This window comes from Mchenga conophoros, linkage group LG11, assembly GCF_057382185.1.
Source record: "Mchenga conophoros isolate Kocher_MC1m ecotype Shallow Benthic linkage group LG11, M_conophoros_male_GT1.1, whole genome shotgun sequence".
NCBI lineage: Eukaryota > Metazoa > Chordata > Actinopteri > Cichliformes > Cichlidae > Mchenga > Mchenga conophoros.
Window position 1 is genome coordinate 384619 of NC_140536.1, and position 25464 is coordinate 410082.

At 42.5% G+C, this 25464-nt stretch overlaps 2 protein-coding genes across 2 annotated transcripts; one reads left to right on the plus strand and one right to left on the minus strand.

The window, feature by feature from the left end:
• The first annotated feature begins 1123 nt into the window (after positions 1-1123).
• Positions 1124-17360, plus strand: LOC146563392 (NLR family CARD domain-containing protein 3-like). The gene is made up of 8 exons (XM_085290465.1): positions 1124-1218; positions 1379-3167; positions 6675-6848; positions 7076-7249; positions 7739-7905; positions 11751-11924; positions 14750-14796; positions 14945-17360. The coding sequence occupies exons 1-5, from the start codon at positions 1182-1184 to the stop codon at positions 7806-7808; spliced, it is 2244 nt and encodes a 747-aa protein (XP_085146591.1). The 5' UTR covers positions 1124-1181; the 3' UTR covers positions 7809-7905; positions 11751-11924; positions 14750-14796; positions 14945-17360.
• A 2400-nt stretch (positions 17361-19760) lies between these two features.
• Positions 19761-24714, minus strand: LOC146563393 (uncharacterized). The gene is made up of 4 exons (XM_085290237.1): positions 24653-24714; positions 21192-21340; positions 20322-20486; positions 19761-20244 (listed from the first exon to the last, which is right to left on the minus strand). The coding sequence occupies exons 2-4, from the start codon at positions 21246-21248 to the stop codon at positions 20077-20079; spliced, it is 390 nt and encodes a 129-aa protein (XP_085146363.1). The 5' UTR covers positions 21249-21340; positions 24653-24714; the 3' UTR covers positions 19761-20076.
• Between the last annotated feature and the right edge of the window lie 750 nt (positions 24715-25464).

Below are 25464 nucleotides of genomic sequence, written 5' to 3' on the forward strand. Positions count from 1 at the left end.
CGGACTGATACCGATACGTAATATCGGATCGGTCCATCTCTAGTTAATACCATAAAATTTCTTGGTGTGATCATTGATCGTAGGGCCTGGGCCTTTCATAGGGTCTTTCCCCTCACATAAGTGATGTGAGGGGAAAGTTAGCTCGAGGCATTGCTGTCTTGGGGAAAGCAAAACAATTTCTGGACAGGAAAACATTGTACACGTTATATTGTGCTTTGCTATTACCATACATGAGTTATTTTGTAGAGGTTTGGGGAAATACATATAAAAGTAATATTCAGACTATAACCATAATGCAGAAAAGGGGTATTAGATTAATAAATCAGAAGGGGTATAGGGCTCACACAAATGCACTCTTTATTAAGACGCAAGCTATAAAATTCCAGGATCTGGTGAAGTTTAAAAACAAGTAAATGGTTGTTAGAAAGAGAAGGGGGGTATAATTTTAGAGGGATGTGGAATTTAAAAATACAAAAAGTAAGAACAACTTTGAAAAGGATATCTATTTATATATAATTTTATATAATAATAATTTATATAAATTCTGGAATGAGCAAAAGAAGAAATAAAGGTCAGTAGGGATATAAACCAGTTTAAAATAAAACTCAAAAAATAAATTTTAAATAATTATGAGAATGAAGAAAATTAACCCAAGACAGCAGTCAAAGTGATGTTTATTTTCTTTTGCAAATCATTCAATCTAAACATATTTTTAGTTGAACGTTAAAAAAAAATTGTGACGTTATGTTCTAAGTTGGAACCATTGTATAAGTTTTTGTTGTTCAAATTTAGATGATGAGGAAATGATTAAGATGTAAACATAAGTGGGTAGGGCTAAATAAGTATATACTTCTGCCTACTCCTTTTCAAACAACTGCATGGAATGATATTATAAAATGTTGGTGACTGTATATGTTTGAAATAAAAATGAACTGAAATGAACTGAACTGAAGAAGTGAATGTTGTGTAGACTGAAGTTCAGAGTGGTGGGTCATTCATAAAGTATTCTGTTCCAGCTGCTGGAGGACAACATCATAACCTTTGTGAAGAACGAGCTGAAAAAGATCCAGAAGGTTCTGAGTCCAAATAAGCCCCAGTCATTGGAGTTTCAGAGGGAGGATGATGAACAGAGGAGAAACAGAGAGGCATTTGTTAAGATCACAGTGGATTTCCTGAGGAGAATGAATCAGGAGGAACTGGCTGACCGTCTGCAGAACAGTAAGAGGATTTCTATAAAGACTTAAGCTGCTGGATAAATGAGGGACTTATGACACCAGTGTGTTCAGTCATTTCTCATTTAGTCAGAAATTATCATCAGCGTTTTGTAAAATATGATTGTTGAAGTTGTGAATAGTAATAATAACAATACAACTTTTAGCTGCAGTCTGTCATCGTAACCTTAAATCCACCCTGAAGAAGAAGTTCCAGTGTGTGTTTGAGGGGATCGCTAAAGCAGGAAACCCAACCCTTCTGAATCAGATCTACACAGAGCTCTACATCACAGAGGGAGGGACTGCAGAGGTCAATGAGGAACATGAGGTCAGACAGATTGAAACAGCATCCAGGAAACCAGCCAGACCAGAAACAACAATCAGACAAGAAGACCTCTTTAAAGCCTCACCTGGAAGAGATGAACCAATCAGAACAGTGCTGACAAAGGGAGTGGCTGGCATTGGGAAAACAGTCTTAACACAGAAATACACCCTGGACTGGGCTGAATACAAAGCCAACCAGGACATCCAGTTGATATTTCCATTCACTTTCAGAGAGCTGAATGTGCTGAAAGAGGAAAAGTTCAGCTTGGTGGGACTTGTTCATCACTTCTTTACTGAAACCAAAGAAGCAGGAATCTGCAGCTTTGAAGACTTCCAGGTTGTGTTCATCTTTGATGGTCTGGATGAGTGTCGACTTCCTCTGGACTTCCACAAAACTACAATCATAACTGACCCTAGAAAGTCCACCTCAGTGGATGTGCTGCTGATAAACCTCATCAGGGGGAAACTGCTTCCCTCTGCTCACTTCTGGATAACCACACGACCTGCAGCAGCCAATCAGATCCCTCCTGACTGTGTTGCCATGGTGACAGAGGTCAGAGGGTTCACTGACCCACAGAAGGAGGAGTACTTCAGGAAGAGATTCAGAAATAAGAAGCAGACCAGCAGGATCATCTCCCACATCAAGACCTCACGAAGCCTCCACATCATGTGTCACATTCCAGTCTTCTGCTGGATCACTGCTACAGTTCTGGAGGATGTGCTGGAAACCAGAGAGGGAGGACAGCTGCCCAAGACCCTGACTGAGATGTACATCCACTTCCTGGTGGTTCAGGCCAAAGTGAAGAAGGTCAAGTATGATGGAGGAGCTGAGACAGATCCACACTGGAGTCCAGAGAGCAGGAAGATGATGGAGTCTCTGGGAAAACTGGCTTTTGATCAGCTGCAGAAAGGAAACCTGATCTTCTATGAATCAGACCTGACAGAGTGTGGCATCGATAGCAGAGCAGCCTCAGTGTACTCAGGAGTGTTCACACAGATCTTTAAAGAGGAGAGAGGACTGTACCAGGACATGGTGTTCTGCTTCATCCATCTGAGTGTTCAGGAGTTTCTGGCTGCTCTTCATGTCCATCTGACCTTCATCAACTGTGGACTCAATCTGCTGGAAGAACAACAAACATCCTCCAGGAAGTCTGAAACAGGAAAATCTGCAGAGAAACACTTCCACCAGAGTGCTATGTACAAGGCCTTACAGAGTCCAAATGGACACCTGGACTTGTTCCTCCGCTTCCTCCTGGGTCTTTCACTGCAGACCAATCATAATCTCCTACGCGGTCTGCTGACACAGACAGGAATTAGTTCACAGACCAATCAGGAAACAGTCCGGTACATCAAGGAGAAGCTCGATGAGAATCTGTCTGCAGAAAAAAGCATCAATCTGTTCCACTGTCTGAATGAACTGAATGATCGTTCTCTAGTGGAGGAGATCCAACAGTCCATGAGATCAGGACGTCTGTCCTACGATACAATTTCTCCTGCTCAGTGGTCAGCTCTAGTCTTCATCTTACTGTCATCAGAAAAAGATCTGGATGTGTTTGACCTGAAGAAATACTCTGCTTCAGAGGAAGGTCTTCTAGGGCTGCTGCCAGTGGTCAACGCCTCCAACAAAGCTCTGTAAGTAACTCTGTGATTAGTCTTATATTTATAACACAAACCGTGTAATGTGTGATGAACCCTTAAAAAATCATAGCAGCAGGAAATGTCAGTTTCTTAAACATTTCTGGGTGTCAGCTTTTATCAAAGTCACTTTCACTTTGACTGCACACAGTCTGTAAACCTTGACAAATTGTGACAGAAATGCAATGATCAGTAAGGACCCAGAGGACACTGACATCTACACTGTGGATAAGGAGGCATGAGACTTTATGTCACTGTGGGGCGTGGGTTTGGTCTCTGGCCTGCTGCAGTGGAGGGGAGGTACAGTGAGCTCTCAGGGCAGTGACGGGGGAAACAGGTGGAGGCTGCTTTGGCGCCGGCCCCCTCCCTTTTGCTGTCAGTGGCATTGCATCGGATGGGGGAGGGCAACGATTTGCAAATTTTTACAGAGACTTTCCGCGCCAAAGCACTGGTGTGTCGTTGGCCAGAGGAGAAGTGGGCACTGCTGCTGCAGCTGCTACTGTCAGGGGAGGCCCAGATGGCGGCCCTAACTCTGCCTCTGGCTCTGGCTGCAATTAGGACTGGGCGATATGACCCAAAATTCATATCTAGATAGTTTTTAGCTGGATGGCGATATACGATATATATCTCAATTTTTTTTAAAGCCATAAAGTAAGAACAAAAAGAGAGTTCTTAGTCAAAGCTGTGTCCCAGATGTCACACAGGCACTTTTATTAACATACAATGTAGATGTACATGAAAAAATTACTCAAATAAATAATTAGCATTTAATAAATAATAATGCTCTATAAATAAAAGAAAACAATGTTGTTTTTGTGCATAACAAAAAGTTCGCAATTGTGCAGTCAACATGTAAACTAACAGACGCTGAGCGTAATAACAAAGACAGACAGATTTCACAGCTGCTCTGTTCCCAAGTTCTACTACGTGACTGACAGTATTAACCCCGATTCTTTTGTCCCCATGATAGAACAGAGAAAACCGACTCATAGTGTGTTAAAAAATTTATATGTCTTTTTATTCAATCATCTTCCGGAAGAGAGAGAGACCCTGCACAGCTAAAACGCCAGCTGCAAGAGTTCTAACATTTTTAGCTCAACATGTGTCTTATATGGTGTTATTTCTGTACTTCAGACGTCACACACGTCACACACAGTTTCAAACATTGCTTATATGGAAAGTTCCTCTTTTCTGTATCTTATCTATTAATATGCCTGTGCACTAAAACTTCCTGTTTTTCAGTCTGGCTGAGCACTTAGTTGTGTGGCCTTGCTCTACAAGCCTTCATTATTAAAGTACATAAAACAATATAATAGGAAAATAAGGATACTAAGGATATTGATTTCATGACAACGGCCTGGAGTTTGAAATGCTCTTTTTAACCACATCGCTGAACAGGTGCAATTTATGGTCCTTATACGCACACAGTATGGTAATATTACGTTGAAGCACAGTAGATATCACTCCCTAAGGCTCCAGACTATGGTAGCAGCAATGCTCAGACAATCCATCAAGTGGTGCAGCCCCGTAGTTTACCAAAGTCGTACTAAAACATTTTTTGACAGATTGCTGAGCGCCGTGTCCCACATAAAATCGGTTCGCGGTCATCAAGCACAACCAGAATTCATACATAAGGTGCACTGTCAACTTTTGAGAAAATGAAAGGATTTTAGGATCTTATATCTCGTATAAAAATATATCGATATTTAAAAAAAAAAAGAAACAAAACTCGACATATCGCCCAGCCCTAACTCGATGTGTGCTGCAGTTGTGGATCATCTGGGCCTCTCCCTGGAGGACCATCCAGCCAGCCGGATGACTGGAGGAGAGCGGCTGTTTGCCTGGGCCAGAAACTGCAGAATGGAATGGTTGGCTTTGACCTGGGCTATCAGAAGAAGGCTCGCATGATATCACATATTGTTTGCTGTGCAGATTTACCTGCATTTCCTGTTGCGGAATGACAGGCTGTATTGAGTGAGTCACGGCACTCACACCGAAGAAACACACACCTAGCTGTTGGTGCTGCGATGCCGCCTGGAATATAATTTCCCGGCAGCTCATTATATCCCCATGGCAGGGCATGTGGGATGAAACAAAACTCTGGAGAGAATAACATCCCGATTTTATTGGCCAGACATCCAAGCAGATGTGTTTTCCCCCGTTCCTGGTCATACTTCACTCATTGAGCACCATTCTGCCTGAACATAAAAGGCAAATTGTTCAGAGGGAATTGGCTAAGATGTTAAAGTTGGGAGTAATAGAAGTGTTTCACAGTGTGTGGTGTAGCCCCATAGTTCCTGTGGTGAGGAAGGATGGGTCTATACGGTTCTGTGTTGACTATCGCAAGGTGAACGAAGTGTCACAGCTTGAAGCCTACCCCATGCCCCGGGTTGACGACCCCTTGGGCACTGCCCGCCTTTTCACTACATTGGATTTTACCATGGGCTACTGGCAGATTCCCTTATCTGCAGATTCCAGGGAAAAAATAGCTTTCTCCAATCTGTACGGTTTGTACCAATCTGTCACACTTCTGTTCGGGTTGTTTGGAGCCCCTGCCAACTTCCAGTGCCTCATGGACCGGATACTGCAGCTGCATGCTGTGTATGCTGCTGCCTACTTGGATGATGTTATCATCCACAGTGATACCTGGGTGGACCATGTGCAGCAAGTGGTCGCGTCCTGGAGTCTTTGAGGCTCACAGCAAACCTGAAGAAGTGTGTGCAGTTGGATGAAGGTACAATATTTAGGGTACCACTTGGGGGAAGGGCAGGCAGGTGTGTCCTCAGATGGAGTAGGCTCGGTCGGATGTGGCCCAGGCCTCAGTCGGGCGGTGGGAGTATGTGGTGGTGTTGTGATAACTGGTCTGCCTGTGGAGGGCCAGTATAGTGAGTTCTAAGGGCAGCATCACAGTGATGGGAGAAACTGGTGTGTGCGGGAACTAATGGCTCTCTCTTCTCTAAATATGTAGAGACTGTGGGGACATGCGAGAGAGGAGTTTGTAATGTTAGTGGAGTAGCACAGAATGGAGCTGCTCCTGGAGACACCTGTAGCTTACAGTGAAGAATTTAGTCAACAAAGCCAAATAAACAGATCAAGTGACACTGAAATCCCGTGCATGTTCGGTTGCTTGTTACACACTGCTTTGTGGAGAACTCTGATGTGTTTTCTAACTACTGTATCTGCTTTTGCAGAAATTATTTCTATAAAAACTTTACTGTTTCAGTCTCTCAGAATCTCTAAATCATTTGTTAACCTAAGTGAGATCAAAGGACTTTTGCAGTCTTAGAGTCTAATTAGCCCTCACTCACCAGGATCATTGGATTTAATGAGCAAGTTCCAGGTCTTTGATATTTTGTCCCTGTGTAAATCTAACGTTATTAAGTCAACCATAAATAGTAATGCACACTGACATTTGTCTTTCTTGTAAAGGTTCAAGATATGAAGTGATTTGAATGAATCGCAAACCGTTTGTGATTAAATGATAATTGTTTTTGTTCTTTTTAGTCTGAGTGTCCCTAAACTCTCAGAGAGAGGCTATGAAGCTCTGTCCTCAGTTCTCAGCTCCCGGTCCTCTAGTCTGAGAGAGCTGAACCTGAGTATCAACACTCTGCATGATTCAGCACTGAATCTTCTGTCTGCTTCAGTGAAGAGTCCAGAGTGTGCATTGAAAACACTCAGGTCAGCTCATCTAATATTCTGCATTCTTTCATTCTTTATGAATTGACATAAGAAATCAGTTAAAGTACTAAGCAAATCAAGGTCAACTTTTATTGTTGTGTTTTATGAAATACATTTGAGAGAGGGAGAGAAAGATTTTTTTTTTTTGAAGTTATGGTAATCTTCTATATTTCTAACCTTTTAACATGAGAAGACAACAGATTTTTAAAAATGTTCTTTTCCCCCAGACTGAGTCTCTGTAACTTGTCAGAGACGAGCTATGAAGCCCTGTCTTCAGTTCTGAACTGCCAGTCCTCTAGTCTGAGAGAGCTGGACCTGAGTAACAACACTCTGCGGGATTCAGCAGTGAAGCTTCTTTCAGCAGGACTGAGGAGTCCACACTGTAAACTGAATATGCTGAGGTGAAATCAAGTGATACTGTGCTTTTCATCAATTGGCAGAATTAAGCAATATGAATACACTATTAAAAAAGAATAAAAATAAAGGAACACCTTTTAATTAAAATATAACATCAGTTAAACTTCTGCAATAGTTTTATGATCATTTAAGTATTGATCAATGTCAGCTACTTCGGTGTTAATGCACTGCCCTCACTGCCCGGCACATGGAGCCCAATTGGCATTTGCCTTAGAAAACCAGAATTGATTCACCGTTGTCCTAAGTATCATCTTGGTGTTTTGTTTTTGCTGTGTTTTTTTTCTTCTTTTGACTAGTGTAATATAGCCAATAAATGTCAGTGTCATCCATCTATTGTATGTTAGTAAGGCATGAAGGATTCCTGAAAAAAAAAAGAAAAAAAACAGGGTTACATATTGCTAAACCTTAACTCTTCCGTGCACTCTCATTCCACTTCAACAGTGTTCGTTTAATGTTTATATTTCATTTTTCAGACTAAGTCATTGTCAGTTCTCAGAGAGAGGCTGTGAAGATCTGTTCTCAGTTCACAGCCCTCTACTCTGAGAGAGCTGGACCTGAGTAACTCTGACCTGCAGGATTCAGGCGTGAAGCTCTTGTCTGTTGGATTGAAGAGTCAACATTGTAATATGGAAACTCTCAGGTCAGAATTGAAATTTTTTCTACTGATGATCATTTCAAACATGTTTTATATTATTGCATAAACAGTATCTTGATAGGGAATTCTTCATTTAAATTATCAGTTTCCCTCTCTGTGAATCGCTACCTTATCATGGTGGAGGGGTTTGTGTGTCCCAGGGATCCCAGGGGCTATGTTGTCGGGGGGCTTTTGCCCCCTGGTAGGGTCTCTCATGGCAAATTGGTCCTGGGTGAGGTACCAGACAAAGAGCGATTAAGAAGACCCTTATCAAGAGAACATCAAGGGAACAGTTTACCCTGCCCGGAATAGGGTTACCGGGGCCCAGTCCTGGAGCCAGGCCCGGGGAGGGTGCCCCAGGGCGAGCGTCTGGTGGCCGGGCCTTAGTCCATGGGGCCCGGCCGGGCACAGCCCGACGAGGAGACATGAGCCCATCCTCCCGCAGGCCCACTACCCACAGGAGGCGCCATAGGGGTCGGGTGCATTGTGTGCCGGGCGGCGGCCAGAAGCGGAGGCCCTGGTGGACTGATCCCCAGCTGCCAAACCAGAAATAGGGACCGTGATTGGGCCTACCTGATCGGAACCCGAGCGGTGTTTTGTTATTGGACTTCCGTGCAAATCACAGTTTGGCCATAACAAACACCTTGTTGGAACATAAGAGTGTCCATAAGTGCATGTGGCACCAGGACGCTCTAGGCCGCAGGTCGATGATCGATTTTGTAATCGTATCACCAGACCTGCGACCATGTGTTCTGGACCCTCGGGTAAAGAGAGGGGCTGAGCTGTCAACTGACCACCTGGTGGTGAGTTGGATCAGGTGGCGGCGGAGGATGCTGGACAGACCCGGTGCACCACGTAGTGAGGGTGTGCTGGGAACGTCTAGCAGAGGCCCCAGTCCGCGAGATCTTAAACAGCATTCCGAGGGAGACTGTGGACATTGAGTCCGAATGGACCATGTTCAGCGTCTCCATTGCCGAAGCTGCTGCATTGAGCTGTGGCCGCAAGGTGGTTGGTGCCTGCCGTGGTGGTAATCCCCAAACCAAATGGTGGACACCAGAGGTGAAGGGAGCCACCAGGCTGAAGAAGGAGTCCTATCGGGCTTGGTTAGCCTGTGGGACTCTAGAGGCAGCCGACAGGTATCGACAGGCCAAGCGGAATGCGGCTCGGGCAGTGGCTGAAGCAAAAACTCGGGTGTGGGAGGAGAGGCCATGGAAAAAGACTTTCAGACTGCCTCGAAGAGATTCTGGCAAACAGTCAGGCATCTCAGGAGGAGAAAGCGGTGCTCTACCTGCACTGTGTATAGTGCTGGCGAAGTGCTGTTGACATCGACTGAGAAAATTGTCGGGCGGTGGAAGGAATACTTCAAGGACCTCCTTAATCCCACTGACACGTCTTCCGAGGAGGAAGCAGAGTCTGGGGATGAGGGGAATAACCCGCCAATTTCTGGGGGCGAGGTCACTGAGGCAGTTAAACAACTCCTTGTTGGCAGAGCCCCTGGTGTTGATGAGGTCCGCCCCGAGTTCCTGAAGGCTCTGGACGTTGTAGGGCTGTCCTGGTTGACACGCCTCTACAATGTTGCGTGGAGATCAGGGGCAGTACCCCTGGACTGGCAGACTGGGGTGGTGGTCCCCATTTTTAAGAAGGGAGACCGGAGGGTGTGTTCCAACTACAGGGGGATTACACTCCTCAGCCTCCCTGGGAAAGTCTATGCCAGGGTGCTGGAAAGGAGAGTTCGTCCACTAGTCAAACCTTGGATACAGGAGGAACAATGTGGTTTTCTTCCTGGTCGCGGAACACTGGACCAGCTCTTTATCCTCTCGAGGATACTTGAGGGTGCATGGGAGTTTGCCCAACCAGTCTACATGTGTTTTGTGGACTTGGAGAAGGCATTTGACCGTGTCTCTCGGGGTGTCCTGTGGGAGGTGTTGCGGGAGTATGGGGTGTCTGGCCCATTGCTACGCGACATTCGATCCCTATACAACCGTTGCAAGAGCTTGGTTCGCATTGCCAGCAATAAGTCGGACTCGTTCCCGGTGGGTGATGGGCTCCGCCAGGGCTGCCCTTTGTCACCGGTTCTGTTCATAATTTTTATGGACAGGATTTCTAGGCGCAGCCAAGTGGCGGAGGGCTTTCCCTTCGGTGGCCTCAGAATCTCATCTCTGCTTTTTGCAGATGATGTAGTTCTGTTGGCTTCATCGGGTGAAGGCCTCCAGCTCGCACTGGAACGGTTTGCAGCCGAGTGTGAAGCAGCGGGATTGAGGATCAGCACCTCCAAATCTGAGGCCATGGTTCTCAGCGGGAAAAGGGTGGAGTGCTCTCTCCGGGTCGGGGATGAGTTCCTGCCCCAAGTGGAGGAGTTCAAGTATCTCGGGGTCTTGTTTGCGAGTGATGGGAGAAGGGAGCCGGAGATGGACAGATGGATTTGGGCTGCGGCTGCAGTGATGCGGACGCTGCACCGGTCCGTCGTGGTGAAGAGGGAGCTGAGTGTAAAAGCGAAGCTCTTAATTTACCGGTCGATCTACGTCCCTACCCTCACCTATGGCCACGAGCTGTGGGTAGTGACCGAAAGAACGAGATCGCGGATGCAAGTGGCAGAAATGAGCTTCCTCCGAAGGGTGGCTGGCCTCTCCCTTAAAGATAGGGTGAGAAGTTTGGCCATCCGGGAGGGGCTCAGAGTGGAGCCGCTGCTCCTCCACATCGAAAGGAGCCAGCTGAGGTGGTTCGGGCATCTGACAAGGATGCCTCCTGGGCGCCTCCTGGGTGAGGTGTTCCAGGCATGTCCCACCGGGAGGAGGCCCAGGGGCGGACCCAGGACACGCTGGAGAGATTATATCTCCCGGCTGGCCTGGGAACACCTTGGTGTTCCCTCAGATAAGCTGGAGGAGGTGGCTGGGGAGAGAGAGGTCTGGGCTTCTCTGCTTAGGCTGCTGCCCCCGCGACCCGGCCTCAGATAAAGCAGATGAAGATGGATGGATGGATGGATGGGATTGTTCATGATATTTGTTCACTTTTTTTCATTTGCAATGAACTATCACAACTGATCCTCTGAGGTATATCAGCACCACTTTCATCCACCAAGCCTTCCAGTTTTATCCCTGTAATCTGAAGTTTTTAACAGACATGTTTTTTCATGTATCAGAATGTGATTGAAAGATCAAGATCAAATTTCTGTTGTGGAAAATTACATTTGCACATATTAAGAGTCATGACATATTTGCCTCACTCAAAGATAAAATTTAACCCTCTGGGGTCCACAATATAATTCGTCGTTTTTGACTACTTTTGAATATACCTCTATATTTCACCTTTAAAAACAGTTTACCTTGCCTTGTTTTCCGTTGGGGGTGGGGGGTTCAGCATAACCTCACATGTTAGCATTTTTACATTTTGACATACCGTGTCAAAATCCCGAGAGATTATATCTCTCTGGTCTCTTTCCGTCTTTTCACTCCTGATGTTTTTATATATCACTACTGCATGTTTTTAACTTTTGATTTCTTTCTCCTTAGTTTGTTTAATTCTTATCTCTTTGTGCTCATGATTCTCTTTCCCCTCACAAGCCTTGGTAGATTTTCAGCCTGGTAGTATCTTTTTGTAAAAGGGAGTTCTTCCATCCCATCATCACCAATTGCAGCTCACAGTGGACTGACTGTCTGATGGTTGGGGCTTTCTCTCTATCATACTATATCATGTTTCATTACACTGATAAAATGCTTGAGATGAGTTTTTGAAATTGTCACTTAGAAATGAAGTGAAATTAAATTGAATTGATGTAAATGGATAGATGTTATTGAATCTGACAAACAGAAAATCATCGTTGACAGATGGATTGTTGTTTTGTGTGTCTGCAGTCTGTCAGGCTGTCTGATCACAGAGGAAGGCTGTACTTCTCCGGCCTCAGTTCTGAGCTCCAGCCCCTCCCATCTGAGAGAGCTTGACCTGAGCTACAATCACCCAGGTGACTCAGGAAAGAAGCTGCTGTCGGCTGGACTGAAGGACCCACGCTGGAGACTGGACACTCTCAGGTATGGAGAGAATTGCTGTGTCCCAATTCAGGGTCTGCAGCCTTGAAGGACACGGCCTTCGTGGTCTACATGGACGGCTTCCTCGAAGACAGAGTAGGACGGAAGGTCGAGGCTTGTGAAATAGGACGGTCTAGCCTCCGTTGCGCTGCTCAGGTTGCCTATAAACCATGATACTGACTGCTAAAACGTTTTATACAGCATTGTTTACCAAAAATAAACAAGAAAATCCTTTTGTTCATTTGTTTGTTTGTGAGCTTTTCTTGATTTAAAAGAAGTATCTGAGGCTGAGACCATGAGACTGTAAAAGCATGATTGTTGGGCTTCATCTTTGTAACCAACTAATTTTAAAATTAGCTAGTAATTAATAGTTAGCAAATGTTTTTCATGAAACTAAAGTCATCTCACTATGGTAATGTAAATATAATATGACCAATATTAAAGTTTTTATATTTATCATTGTTATTTACAGGAGTGAACTGGAACTCTGTGTCAAATACTGAGCTTCAGTAAAGATTTTAAGTTGCATTTATTTTTATGTCCATTCATTACTAAATTTGGCCCAATGCTTATATCCATCCATCTTCTCCCGCTTATCTGGGGCTTGATCGTGCAGGCAGCAGCCTAAGCAGAGAAGCCCAGACCTCCCTCTCCCCAGCCACCTCTTCCAGCTTGTCCGAGGGAACACCAAGGTGTTCCCAGGCCAGCCGAGAAAGATCATCTCTCCAGCGTGTCCTGGGTCTGCCCCAGGGCCTCCTCCCAGTTGGACATGCCACCTCAACTGGCTCCTTTCGATGTAGAGGAGAACCGGCTCTGAGCCCCTCCCGGATGGCTGCACCTCTCACCCTATCTCTAAGGGAGAGACCAGCCACCCTTCGCATGAAGTTCATGACCATAGGTGAGGGTAGGGATGTAGATCGACCATTAAATTGAGAGCTTCACCTTTACGCTAAGCTCTCTCTTCACCATGATGGACCGGCATAGCGTCCGCATCACTCCAGCACCGCAGCACCAATTCGTCTGTTGATCTCTGGCTCCCTTCTCCCATCACTTGCGAACAAGATCCCGAGATACTTAAACTGCTCCACTTGGGGCAAGAACTTGTCCCCGACCCAGAGTGGGCACTGCACCCTTTTCAGGCTGAGAACCATGGCCTCAGATTTGGAGATGCTGATCCTCATTCCCGCTGCTTCACACGGATGCAACCCATTCCAGAGCGAGCTGGAAGCCATCACCCGATGAAGCCAACCACATCATCCGCGAAAAGCAGAGATGAGATTCTGAGGCCACCTAAGTGAAAGCCACCACCCCGGTCTGCCAGTTAGTTTCACTCTGTCTGCACCTCATATTCTGCAAAAACAAGCAGTTTCCTATCAGCCTGTGACCTAGTCAAGGCTGGGCCTCTCATAAAACAATGTAATCAGCAAATAGCATTAAAAATATATATTTAAATCCCAACAGTTTTCCCCTGTTCGAGTTTTCCAAGAAACACAACATAATTCCTTATTTATCCCATTACGTTTACTTTCATTTGAGAATAATAGCTAAAATATAACAAAAGAAATCATATCAAAAATGTAACCTTTCAATTGCCCAACCCATTAGGTCATCCGTCCCCTCAACGAGTTGTACACTTTCAATGTTCCCTTATTACTATGGCATAATTATATACCTTTATTAATTGATTGATTGATTGATGATATAATTAATTACTTGTATCCACAACAAATAAAGTCACAATGGTTTTAATATGTCCATTTGGCTCGACACCACCGAACACAGACAGCAATATAACATAGCTAACATTAACAGTGAAGTAAATCCTGCTTGTGCCGTGATATTCAGGACTGGAAACCGAACAGCATTCACTGACTTTCAGCTTGTCGTGTTTGTGGATATATGACTGACTTTAATTATCCATAAATTCATCAAATTCTCTGTATTTCCTCTCCTCAAACGTAATTCATGGGACAACAGTAAAAGTTATGAAAAAAATTCTTGAATCATGAGCATCAGGAGTGTCTGACAATATATTGGTAAAAGGTTTGTGTCTTTAGGAACAATTGGAAAATGCATCCCTGTAGAAAATTCCATTTCTCTTTCTATGGAGAGTTTTCAGATTTTGTGTTGCTCTGAGGCAATTTTCCAGAAATCTGTAACTCCCAAAATAATGACAGTGATAATTTTTTGAAAGCCAGCACAAATACCTACGTTTTGATGTATAATTTGTATTGATAGAGTGAGAATTCACCAAGTAGGAAGAAATTGTTCAGACATGAAGAAAAGATTCAGAAAGGTCCAGTGAGTATGCTATGCAGCGACCATAACAATGCATGCATCTTCTGAAAAATTATAATGATGCGACTGAAAATTTAAACAAGGATTAAATGAAATTAGTAAATCATATAAAAAAGCTGTTTTTAGGGTCCAGAATTTTGGAAGTTTTCCATTCATTTGAATGGGAAAAAAATCATGAAAAGGCTTAATATTAAAACTAGTATAAAAGAAATAAATACCAAAAAATATAGCTTCGACATTCACCCAGTAAATAGAAACACAAACTCAATAGGTCCATGGCCTGTGGCATTCACCCAATGAAGGTGACAACTTGAATCAGTCATATTTCATTCAATACAGTGGTATACTGGCAGATCCAGGATCAGTCCAAATCATCAGCAGTTTGATCCACATATGGATTGAAGTGTATTTGTGAAAATGTTGGACTGTTTCTTTATCAGTGTCTAACAGTATATGTATGAGAGCCATGTAATGTCCATGTGTGGATACTGAAAGAGACTGTGCTGCTCTGACCCCCCTCCTCCTTTCAGGGTGGAGCCTGCTGGAGTCCGATGGTTGAGACCAGGTCTGAGGAAGTGTAAGTGTGTTTTTAATGGGATTCCTGAAAACAAAGCAGCACACATTCAACCATCTTCATCATGTCAGGAGTCATCATCAAAGTGTCAATCAATGAACAGATGATGGATCAATAACTGCAGCTGGATTGTGTTTGTTCTCTCCATCAGATTCCTGTCAACTCACAATCGACACAAACACAGTATATAGAAGACTTATCTGACAACAACAGGAAGGTGACACGTGTGGAGGAGGTTCAGTCATATCCTGATCATCCAGACAGATTTGATGTTCGTCCTCAGTTACTGTGTAGAAATGGTCTGACTGGTCGCTGTTACTGGGAGGTCGAATATGGAGGAATTGTTTGTATATCAATGAGTTACAGAAGAATCAGAAGGAAAGGAGGCAGTGATGACTGTGTTTGGATGGAATGATCAGTCCTGGACTCTGAGTTTCTCTAATGATGGTCCTCAATCTGTCTGGCACAATAAGAGAGAAACACCGCTCTCCCCCTTCTCCTCTCTTTCTAACAGAGTAGCAGTGTATGTGGACTGTCCTGCTGGCACTCTGTCCTTCTACAGAGTCTCCTCTGACACTCTGATCCACCTCCACACCTTCAACACCACATTCACTGAACCTCTTTATCCTGGATTTAGGTTTAGGTCTCCTGGTTCCTCCGTGTCCCTATGCTGAGTGGAGTGTAAAGAGTGTCCTCCTGTTAGAGAAACACTCTGACTGTTGAACAGATAGTTCAGTCTGTACATGTCATGTCTGTCTCTTTCACTCACAAACACGTTTTCAGATTCATGGATTCAATCAGTTGATGTTTGAAACTGTTCTAAGTGATTCCTTGTAAACTTCTTCCTCTTCAGTCCTTTGAAGATGAAGGTCTAATTATTCCTTTTTTCTTTTTTTTTTTGCCTGTCCCGTTTGGTTCTTTTGCCCTCAGAATTATTGTCTAAAGGCGAGGAAAGATGCCCAACGGATTTACTTTACGAAATTGACCATCCCAGCCTTGTCGTAATGGTCTATTTGATTCACCTTTTATTGTTTATTTTATTTATTTTTTTATTTTCACTTGCTAGATACAGGACAGACTAGAATGAGGAAAAGAAAAGGGAGAAAGGAAGAGGGGGAAAAACAGCAGGGAAGAGGGACGGCATAAAAGGCAAAAAAACAAAAACCAACTAAATAAGCAGACAAAAAAAATACATATATCAATCACCTGGATCATCTGTGGAGAAAGAAAAAAGAAAACAAGCAGAAGAAAACGAGAGCAATACAATAAACAACATCACGATGATATATGGGAATATAACAGTAAATACTAAATATTAAACATTATTGTGCAGCACGTAATATCGACAGCGCACAGTGTGCTTTGAGGTAGGAGCCAAAAAGGGTGCAGTTTGTGTGTGTGAGCACCCGTGTGTACACCTGTGAGCATGGACATGTTTGTTTTTAAAAGGTTCCTTCATGTAATGATCTGCTAGAGGGTGTGGGGGGGCCACAGCCCCGTCCTCCAGGGCATGAAGCAGGTATGGAGGAGATCAAAACTCCAGACATCCAGAGGCCCCCAGAACACAAGAGACCAAGGAAGACCAACAGAGGGGCAGCCGCGCCACTATCCCAGAAAGAGCTGAGGAGAGTCACTCAGCAGCCGCGGAGCAGAAGCCAGGGGGGGTTGCAGTGACGTGCCCGTGAGCTCCGCCGGCAGCCAGCTGCGCCAGAGTGACCGAGCCCCAGGCCGAGAAGCCAAGGGCACCCCACCCCCGAAGTGGCCCGAGCGAGCCCCAGGCTCCAGGCCCCGATAAGCAGCCACCAAGGAGTGAGCTGGTGTGTACCTGGGCGCTCATCCCCAGACACAAAGAACCACCAACGGACCGATGTCTGAGGGCGTCTGCCACTGGCAGGGGAAGTGGTGGGGGGAGATAGGCCTCCATACCTTAGAGGGCCTGAGATGTCCCCAAGAGAAGTGGCGTCTGATACCCAACCTGACATATAGACAGACATACAGGCACACACAGATACAAACATCCATTCCCACCCTCATGCTCTCATATGCAATTACTCAGCACTCAACCAACTTGGAGACAGACATAGAGAGACACTGTACACACAATCACACTCCCCAAGCGTACTCTAAGAACCGGGTCTAGGTACCTTTGCCCCTGGAGGGGGGAACTGCACCCAGACCCAGGTGGTGTTACCCTTTTCCCTGCGGTGGGGAGAAGCAGACCACCCCGACTCCGCAGCAGCAGGGAGGCCCCACATTCCAGACCCCAGTCGGACGGCCAACTCCTCCTCCTGGCCCCCCGCTCCAGCAGGTCGCAGAGAACGGGGGTGTGAGAAGACTCCAAAACCTCCCTCCACCCGCTCATATGTAGTGTTGATGCATGTGTGTTCTAAGGTTCATTTAAAATCCAGGAGCTTTCATTATTCCAGGATCTACATGTTGTTTTTCTGTCTTTTTCCACTCAAAGCTTCACATTGAATATCAGTATGCTGTGTTTCTCTGAAGCTCAGTTCACAACCAGCTCCTCTGCATTTTCAACAAGTCTGAGCTCATTAAAATGAATCCAAATGTTTGATTTCTCTTTCTTAATGGGATGTTTCCAAACTCTCCACATGCTCTTACTGTTTCACTCAATGTTGGAAGCTCATCATTTGAAAAAGTTTCAGCCATAGAAGCTGAAAATGTTGGCTCAATAGTTTTGAATGCAGTTCTAAGCAGAATCTGATTGTATTGAGGGATCATAATGCATGTGGCTAATCCAAGGGCGTAGATTTGATTTTGGCATTGGTGGGAACAAATGATTCAGCCACCAAACCCTGCCCTGTTTCTTTTTTTTTCTTTTTGCTTCTTGATATAAAAAGAAAAAGGAGAAACATACTTGCTTACATATGCCATTCTACCTGCTTTTAAACCATTTAAAATTACAATTCATAGTTTTATATGTGAATTATATAATGTTATATTACTATTAAACAAATGACTAAGTATTTTAGACTTTAGTTTACTTCAGCCATATTCCATATATATTAGGTATCATGTAAAAATAAAAATAGATTCAAATAGGTCATTACAATAAAAGAATATGACTTTAAGGACTTAACAACATTACTTCAGTTTACTACACCAATATAGCTTACACATTAGCACTAAGGGAACACTAAATGACCTGGTGGGTTTTGTCCATAAACTACTCATCTAAGATTACCACAAAGTAAAAGATCTCTCAGCAAAATTATGCAACATTTTAGGCACATTATTGTCCCTGTCAACTCAGTGAGCTGGGATTTCTTATTCTAAACATGAACTACTGTTACAGCAACAGACATGGACTACTGGTGCCCCACACTACAACCAATGCCCACTATGTGAAGGAGCCAAACACATGCCTGCTCCTCTCATTAACTGAGATAAACTGCTGACATTCGTTTTACATCTATACTGTCCAGTCTCTCCTGATGGACATGGCAACACGTTATTCATAGTTACATACAATTTTAGATTGATGTGACTTACAGGTTTCTTTGAAAAATATTTTTTTTATCCAGGTTCTTCCTTTTTTGCTACCATCCTCCTCTCCTCCCTGCAGGTCATCGCAGCGACCGCGGTCAAGTGAGCCCTCACTGCCGCTGCGCTGCTAAAATTAAACAGAGCTCCCTGAAAGGCACAGCTAATCACATTGGTCATATTTGTCACATGAGGACTCCAGCAGAGAACGTAATTTAACTCTTTCTGCACCGCTGGGTGAATGAGACGTAGACAGATCTTTTTTTTTTTCTTTCTATCGGTTTTGTTTTTCTTTACTCGAAGAGATCAAATTATTGGTGGGGACAATTCAATAATCGCTGGATATTGGTGGGGACATGTCCCTTCCGTCCATGCCAAATCTACGCCCTTGGGCTAATCTAATAAACAGCAAAGGCTTCAATCCTCATTTGAAACTAGTCTTGTTTTTTTCCCATGTTGAACAACAAGAACATGGTTCAGGATGTTGATAACAGCTTGGTTATCAAACTCTTAGAAACGTAAATATCTGTGTATAGCACTGCATATGTTGTGTATCACTTTAGTTTGTATGAAACATGAAAATTATCACAAAGGGTCCTGGTGAAGAATCTGCTGGAATTTGTTGACAGACATTAGATTTGCTTTGATGTCAAACTTTTAGAAGCTGTTTCATTGTTTTTCATGCAGCTCTAATTTGATAAAACGCTGCATCAAAAACAAAGAGGAAGTGATGTTACATGTGTTTATGTCCACACAGCAGAATGAGCTCTATTGCTGACAATAAGTGATGTACAAACAGAGTGAGCATTTCTGAGGCTCAAAGTAAATTTAGTAGTTTACGGAATGGACAATGGACTGTGAGATCAGTTCCTTCATCATTAGTGTGTATTATATATGTATGTGGATCTCTAGGATCTCTAATAATCGGCTATGTACACTCAGAAAAATAAAGGTGCCAACTGGAACCAAAAGTGGTTCTTTAGACTGATGCCGTAGAAGAACCTTTTTTGGTGCCACAAAGAACCTTTCAAACAATGGTTCTTTGAAGAACCATTTCTTTCAGTGGTTCATTGAAGAACCTTTAAAGGTGCCCCAAAGAACCATCAAGAAATGGTTCTTTGGGGCACCTTTAATGGTTTTTCAAAGAACCTTTTTAAAAATGGTTCTTTAAAGAACCATTTTTAAAAAGATCCTTCAAATGGTTCTTTAAAAAAACCATTTTAAAGAACCTCTTTTGAGTGGTTCTTTAAAGAACCACTTTAAATCTTTCGAAATAAAATGTATCATAAATTGAATTTGAGCAGGGTAAAATAAATACGAGCACAGCATAGACATATATTAATAGTTTATTGTCATTTTGTAGTATACCAAAAGACAAAAAGGCATTTTAACCCTCAGCACAACATCAATACTAATACATGTCACATATTAGTGTTTTAAACAGTAATAATTAAATATATTGGCTATACTATAAATAAATATATATATAAAAATACTATATCTACAGATAACACAACAATTAATACATGTATTGTTTAATTAAGAAAACATCAGAAAGTGATAAAACACATTAGAAATAGCAATAGCTTCATAACAGACCAATAAATCAACACATTTTCATCAGCAGATGTTTGCATGTTCAGTAAAAATATTTCAACAACAAGTTTATGATTAAAATGATCAATGAACTTCAGCCTTACGCTATGTAATGTACGTTTCATGTTGTACTCATGGTCCTTTGTTAGTCCAGTTTAGGATAATGTCTCTGACGTATATATCATATCAAATATATGTCATATCAAAACAAGCCCACACCTGCAGTTGTTTCAGTTTTTCACTGGTGTTTCCTGTCAGCTGGTCAACCTCACTCAGGCGGACATCCATATCAGCCAACCAAACGACAAGTTCCTCCCTTTGTGCTTCAAATCCCTCCCACTCTGAGACAAGGAGCTGAAAGAGAGAGAAAAGAGTCAATTATAAAGAAGAGAGAAAAGTGAAACCCTCCTCAGAAGGTCTGACTCGCATACCTGCAGTTGACCTGTGATGGACTCCAGTTTGGCGTTCACGTCATCCCTTGCTGTTGCCAGTAGCCGAGTCTGCAAGGTGCCCTGGAAGAGCTGAGTTAATGTTCGACTCCTCCTGGTCAGGCTCTCCAACTGGATGAGCCGAGGTCTCCCCTCTCGCCGCTGCCTCTGAACACAGAAACACAAATTGCATCTGAAGCAGGAGGTGCAGATTTTTTTGCTATTCTTTTCTAAATCCAGGCTAGATCACGTGGAGGTATTTGGAAAACGTATTTGGCCAGCGGACGACTGTTGTCTTGCAGAAAGTCAAATCAAACATATGCGATACACAATCAATTCACAAGAACACATTATAAAAAACAAGTCCAGTTCTTGCCCGATTTCAACTGAATTCTGCATCAAAACAGGGTAAAACGAGTGTTTGCAGCAAATGTGAGCACAAAGCCTCACTTTGTACAAGCCTGCTATTACAGTTCTCCTCTATGCAGACGACTTTCCTGTTTTCAAGGCACAACTTGGATCTGCTGTACGAATCTTATGGATACACACTAAATGAAACAATAGTGTGCATGACTCCAGATTCTGATCCCTCATCCTAATATGGTCCCAACATAGCAACAGCAATAAAGCAAATGTTGAGGCTTCAAAATACAAAAGTCCATAAATCAATGGCTGACATGGGTTTTATCGTAAGGGTGATAAATATACAGATTTCAGTCTTAGAGATTTGATGTTTATTTACCTGCAGATGTCCTATACGTGCCTGCTCCATGGTTTTCCACAAGGTTTTGCACATCACTATTTAATACAGGAAGTAGGTGAACTAAAACAACTCATCTTTCTTTGTGAGAGGACCATATTAATGAAACAAACCTCAATGACATCATAGGGATCCCTAAAGATGCTCCTGCTGCTTCTCTTCCTCCTCATCCTAAGCTTCCTTCTCCTTGTCCTCGCCTTCCATCCAATTGTAATTCAACCTAATTGTGTTTCTCCCCCTCCTCTTCCTCATTTTGTTGGAGCTGTGAACACAATTAATGTGAATCTGGATTAATTTGTGCAAACAAGAAAAATCTACAGCTTTTTGGTCAGAGGTGCTCTTGTGATTTAAGCCGGGTAGAGTAGATTTATGTGTTGATGCTGCCTGCTTCAGCTCTGGCTGCTGAGTGATATTTACACCCTGGCTGGATTACAAACTTTAACATGTGCTGAACTTTGGCCCAGCGTTGATACCTCTTGTTAGTATAACGACCTCTTCTTAGCTTGTATGTATGATGGTGGATAAATGAAATATACAAAGAAAATTTAACTATTTTACAAAAGAACATCTATCTTGGAAACATCAAATGACCGGAGCATAACTTGTCAACTAGTCCGAAAATAAGTTATACAGGAACAGTCAAAGACACACCTTCTCATTAGAGGTGGGAATCACCATACATCCCACGATACGATATTATCACAATACTTAACGCACGATACGATATTATTGCAATTTTTTAAAATATTTTGCGATATTCAGATTCTGTACATCATAGGTGTCAAACTCTGGCCCGCGGGCCAAATTTGGCCCGCAGCCTAATTACATTTGGCCCGCGAAGCCATACCAAATGACTATTACAGCTGGCCTACTGGTATTATACAGCTAATATATATATTGTTTAGTGGTAGGACCTCAAAATCCCATCCTTTCGTGAACCTCGGGACCAAAAAATGGTCCCGCCCCAAAAGTGCTCTAAAAATGTTATATATCAATATTTTTTTCTACTTTAAATTAGTCAATCTTTTAAAACTACTTCTGCTTAAAATATCCATGTCAAGTTTTAATTATATTTTCATTGTTTTAACCCTTTAAATCCCAGTTTTATTACATGAGCGCCCTGTTTTTTTAGCCCCAAAAAACAAAAAAACTAAATATTTTCCAAAAAAAACATTTGAAGTAATATTTGTTTGTTATTATAATTAGGCCTTTAGATGGACTAAAGATTGGCACCAACAGTCATTTCGATCGCCTTTTATTTTTTTTCCAGGAGCGCATTTCATAAAATGCACACTATCGACCACGCCCAAAAAGTGCTATAAAAAATTTATATATTAATATTTTATTCCACTTTAAATTAGCCAATCTTTTAGACCTACTTCTCCTTGAAATATTCATGTCAAGTTTTAATTACATTTCACGGATTTTAACCCTTTATATCCCGGTTTCGTCACATGAGCGCACTGCTTTTTTTGCCCCAAAAACATAAAACATAAAACATAAAATATTTTCCAAAAAAAACATTTGAAGTAATATTTTATTGTTATTATAATTAGGCCTTTAGATGGACAAAAGATTGGCACGAACATTAATTTCGATCCGGTTTTAATTTTTTTTGCAGAAGCCAAAAATGTCCCCAGGCGGCGCTGCTGCTCCTGCTCCCCCGGGGAGGAGTGCCTCTGCCGCGGGTGTGTTTCGCGCAGCGCCGGAGCATATGGTTCGGTTCCCGTGTCTGCAGCACACACTTCCGCTACCACGTGAAAACAAATACATCATTTCCTGTTGATTAAAAAAAATTAATGCACCCTCAAACGAACCTAAGGTCAGAAAATGGTCTGGAACGAGCAGCGGGCCAAGCTGCTGCTGTACGCGGGAAATTAGTCTGCCTTTTCCGGGTATCTGTCTCGAGCAGGCCGCTGGAGAACATGTGTATGTTCCAGCAGGCGTCACATGTGGAGCAAGGGCGCCACCCGGTGGACAAATAAAAAAATTACAACTCTAAGGCCTGTAGTCCAAAACGAAACCTAAGCTGGAAACCTGACGATCCCTTTGACCGTAATTTTTCTGGCGTGAAAAATAACGTTTATAATGGGTTTCAATGGGGCACAAATCGGCCACGAGGTTCGATAGTGGATGTATGCCTTTTATTCAGCCATTTAAGCTCATTTAAAAAACTCAGACTGAAATTTTAAAATAAAATGGGAAAAAAATACATGTTTGAAAATTTGGCTATACTCCATTAAACACAGTGGAAATGGCGTGGAATTAAAAAACGCAAAGGCCACGAAATGGTCCCAGGTTCTACAGAGGGTTAAGCTTTGCTTGTTCCATATTCAGTTTTTCAGCAAAACGTGTTTGAGTCCATAAGAAAAGATTCATTCTTATATCTGGAGGAATAAATATATTTCAATAAATATTAACGTTAGCCCGCGACTTTGTTCCAGTTTTGAATTTTGGCCCACTGTGTATTTGAGTTTGACACCCCTGCTGTACATAAAGGTAAACTTTATCAATATTCATTTTATCTAATATCAAAGTCTCACACTCAGTCTTTCTCTCAGTTCAGTCAGTTTTATTGTTGACAAACTGAACGGTTTGTATTACAGTCTAGTCCAACTTAACTGAATGCAACCATCTGGTACAATTATAGCTATTCTGAACTATGCAATTTATGAAAACTATGCAGCCCCTTCAGCAACTGAAGAATTTGAAAGTAAATTAAAACAAAATATAATTTTACATTAAATAAAAAAGTTTTAAACTTAATTAAAATAAAACGTGTCTTAAATTAAAATAAGTAAACTGTCATGTTTATTACTGCCAAAAAAAAGTTAAACACATTTGGACAGTGAAGGAATGTCAGGATTCTTGCTCAGAAAAAGGATCAACATGCTCTGAAGTCAGTTCCAGTCCACAAAAACTTTTTTGTAACAAAATATCGATTTCTGCTGTCCCTGTATTGATACATTATTAGCAAACAAAATATCACGATACTACACAGTATCGATCTTTTCCCCCCACCCCTACTTCTCATGTCACATTTCTATTCATTTCTATTCACATTTCTATATAATTAGATTAGACAATAAAGAGTTATCTAATCTAATTATTCATTCAAAACACTTATTCATAGCTGTATTTTATACAGCTCATACAAAATTCAAAGTACAGGTTCATGTGAGTATTTAATGTACGGCTCAGATCTACAGAATTTCAGAGTTTCTAGAGCAGACACAGAGCTCACATCACAACAGGCTTCAGGCGCCATTTTAGTGACTTTAACAATATATAAAATTTTAATTTCGGTCAAGCTGACATTAGGTTATGTACGCAGCACGCAATTGAACCACATATTTTAGAAGCCTAAGGTTCAAATTAGCTGGGAGCACCTTCACTTAATTATAACAGTGGTTTTGTTAGGAAAATAGTTTCTGTATACCGGATACTAAATTGCGCTGACGTCAACGGCTAACGTATCTAGCTAATCGCTACTGTTAGCACAACATTAACAGCAAGCTACAATGGCGAGTAACAAAAACAAAACAGTAATAAGGTTTTAATGAAAATGTTTTACCTTTTCCAACAGTCCCAGAATCCAGAGCTTCAAAGTCCAGCAGGTACTGAAGACTGTTACCCGTTTCGTTGTCACCATCCGTGAGAAAGAGTTTTTTTTTCCCCGAAAGGTCAAGGCCCGCCGCTCGCGCACTCTGTCTGCGCATGCGCATCCCAACGACTGACCCCCTCCGTCCGCTCCCGGGAGGTTATAGTATGACGTATTCTGACGTCACTCTCTCTCTCTCCCTGTCATTTATTTGGCTCGAAACACATATTAACAAATTGCTCAGTGATGAACAACTACTCAGATCATTTACCTAAGCAGTGCGCTTTGTCAAAACGAAGTGTGTGTTCATTACACTGACATTCTGTTCTGCAATTGTTATTTACTTGTATTTTATAATTTGACTTTACATACTGCTGGGTGGTTTGTAAAGTTTACAATAACTAGTATTATCATTATGCTATATTTTCAAAAATATATAATAATCTCAAAAGTAATGCCTTGGAGTAGAAAATAGTAATGCTTTATCAAAATTTAAAACGAATGTACACTATTTGAATGTGTGTATTGTTTCTACTGTTTGTTAACTCACCATATTTGGGTTTGCGGGGTTAGGGGTGTGTGTGTGTGGGGGGGGGGGGGGGGGCGGGGTTAGGGTCTTTAGGCTCCCCCCCCACCCCTGCCACCAGTATATTTTTAAGCAAATATTTCTAACTTTTATTTGAATATTCAGTTTCCTACCATCTTCTCTTAAAGGGTAATTGCCAGGTAACCCGCCCTCCCCCTTCGCACACACATGCACACAAAGAAAACACACAGTATAATTC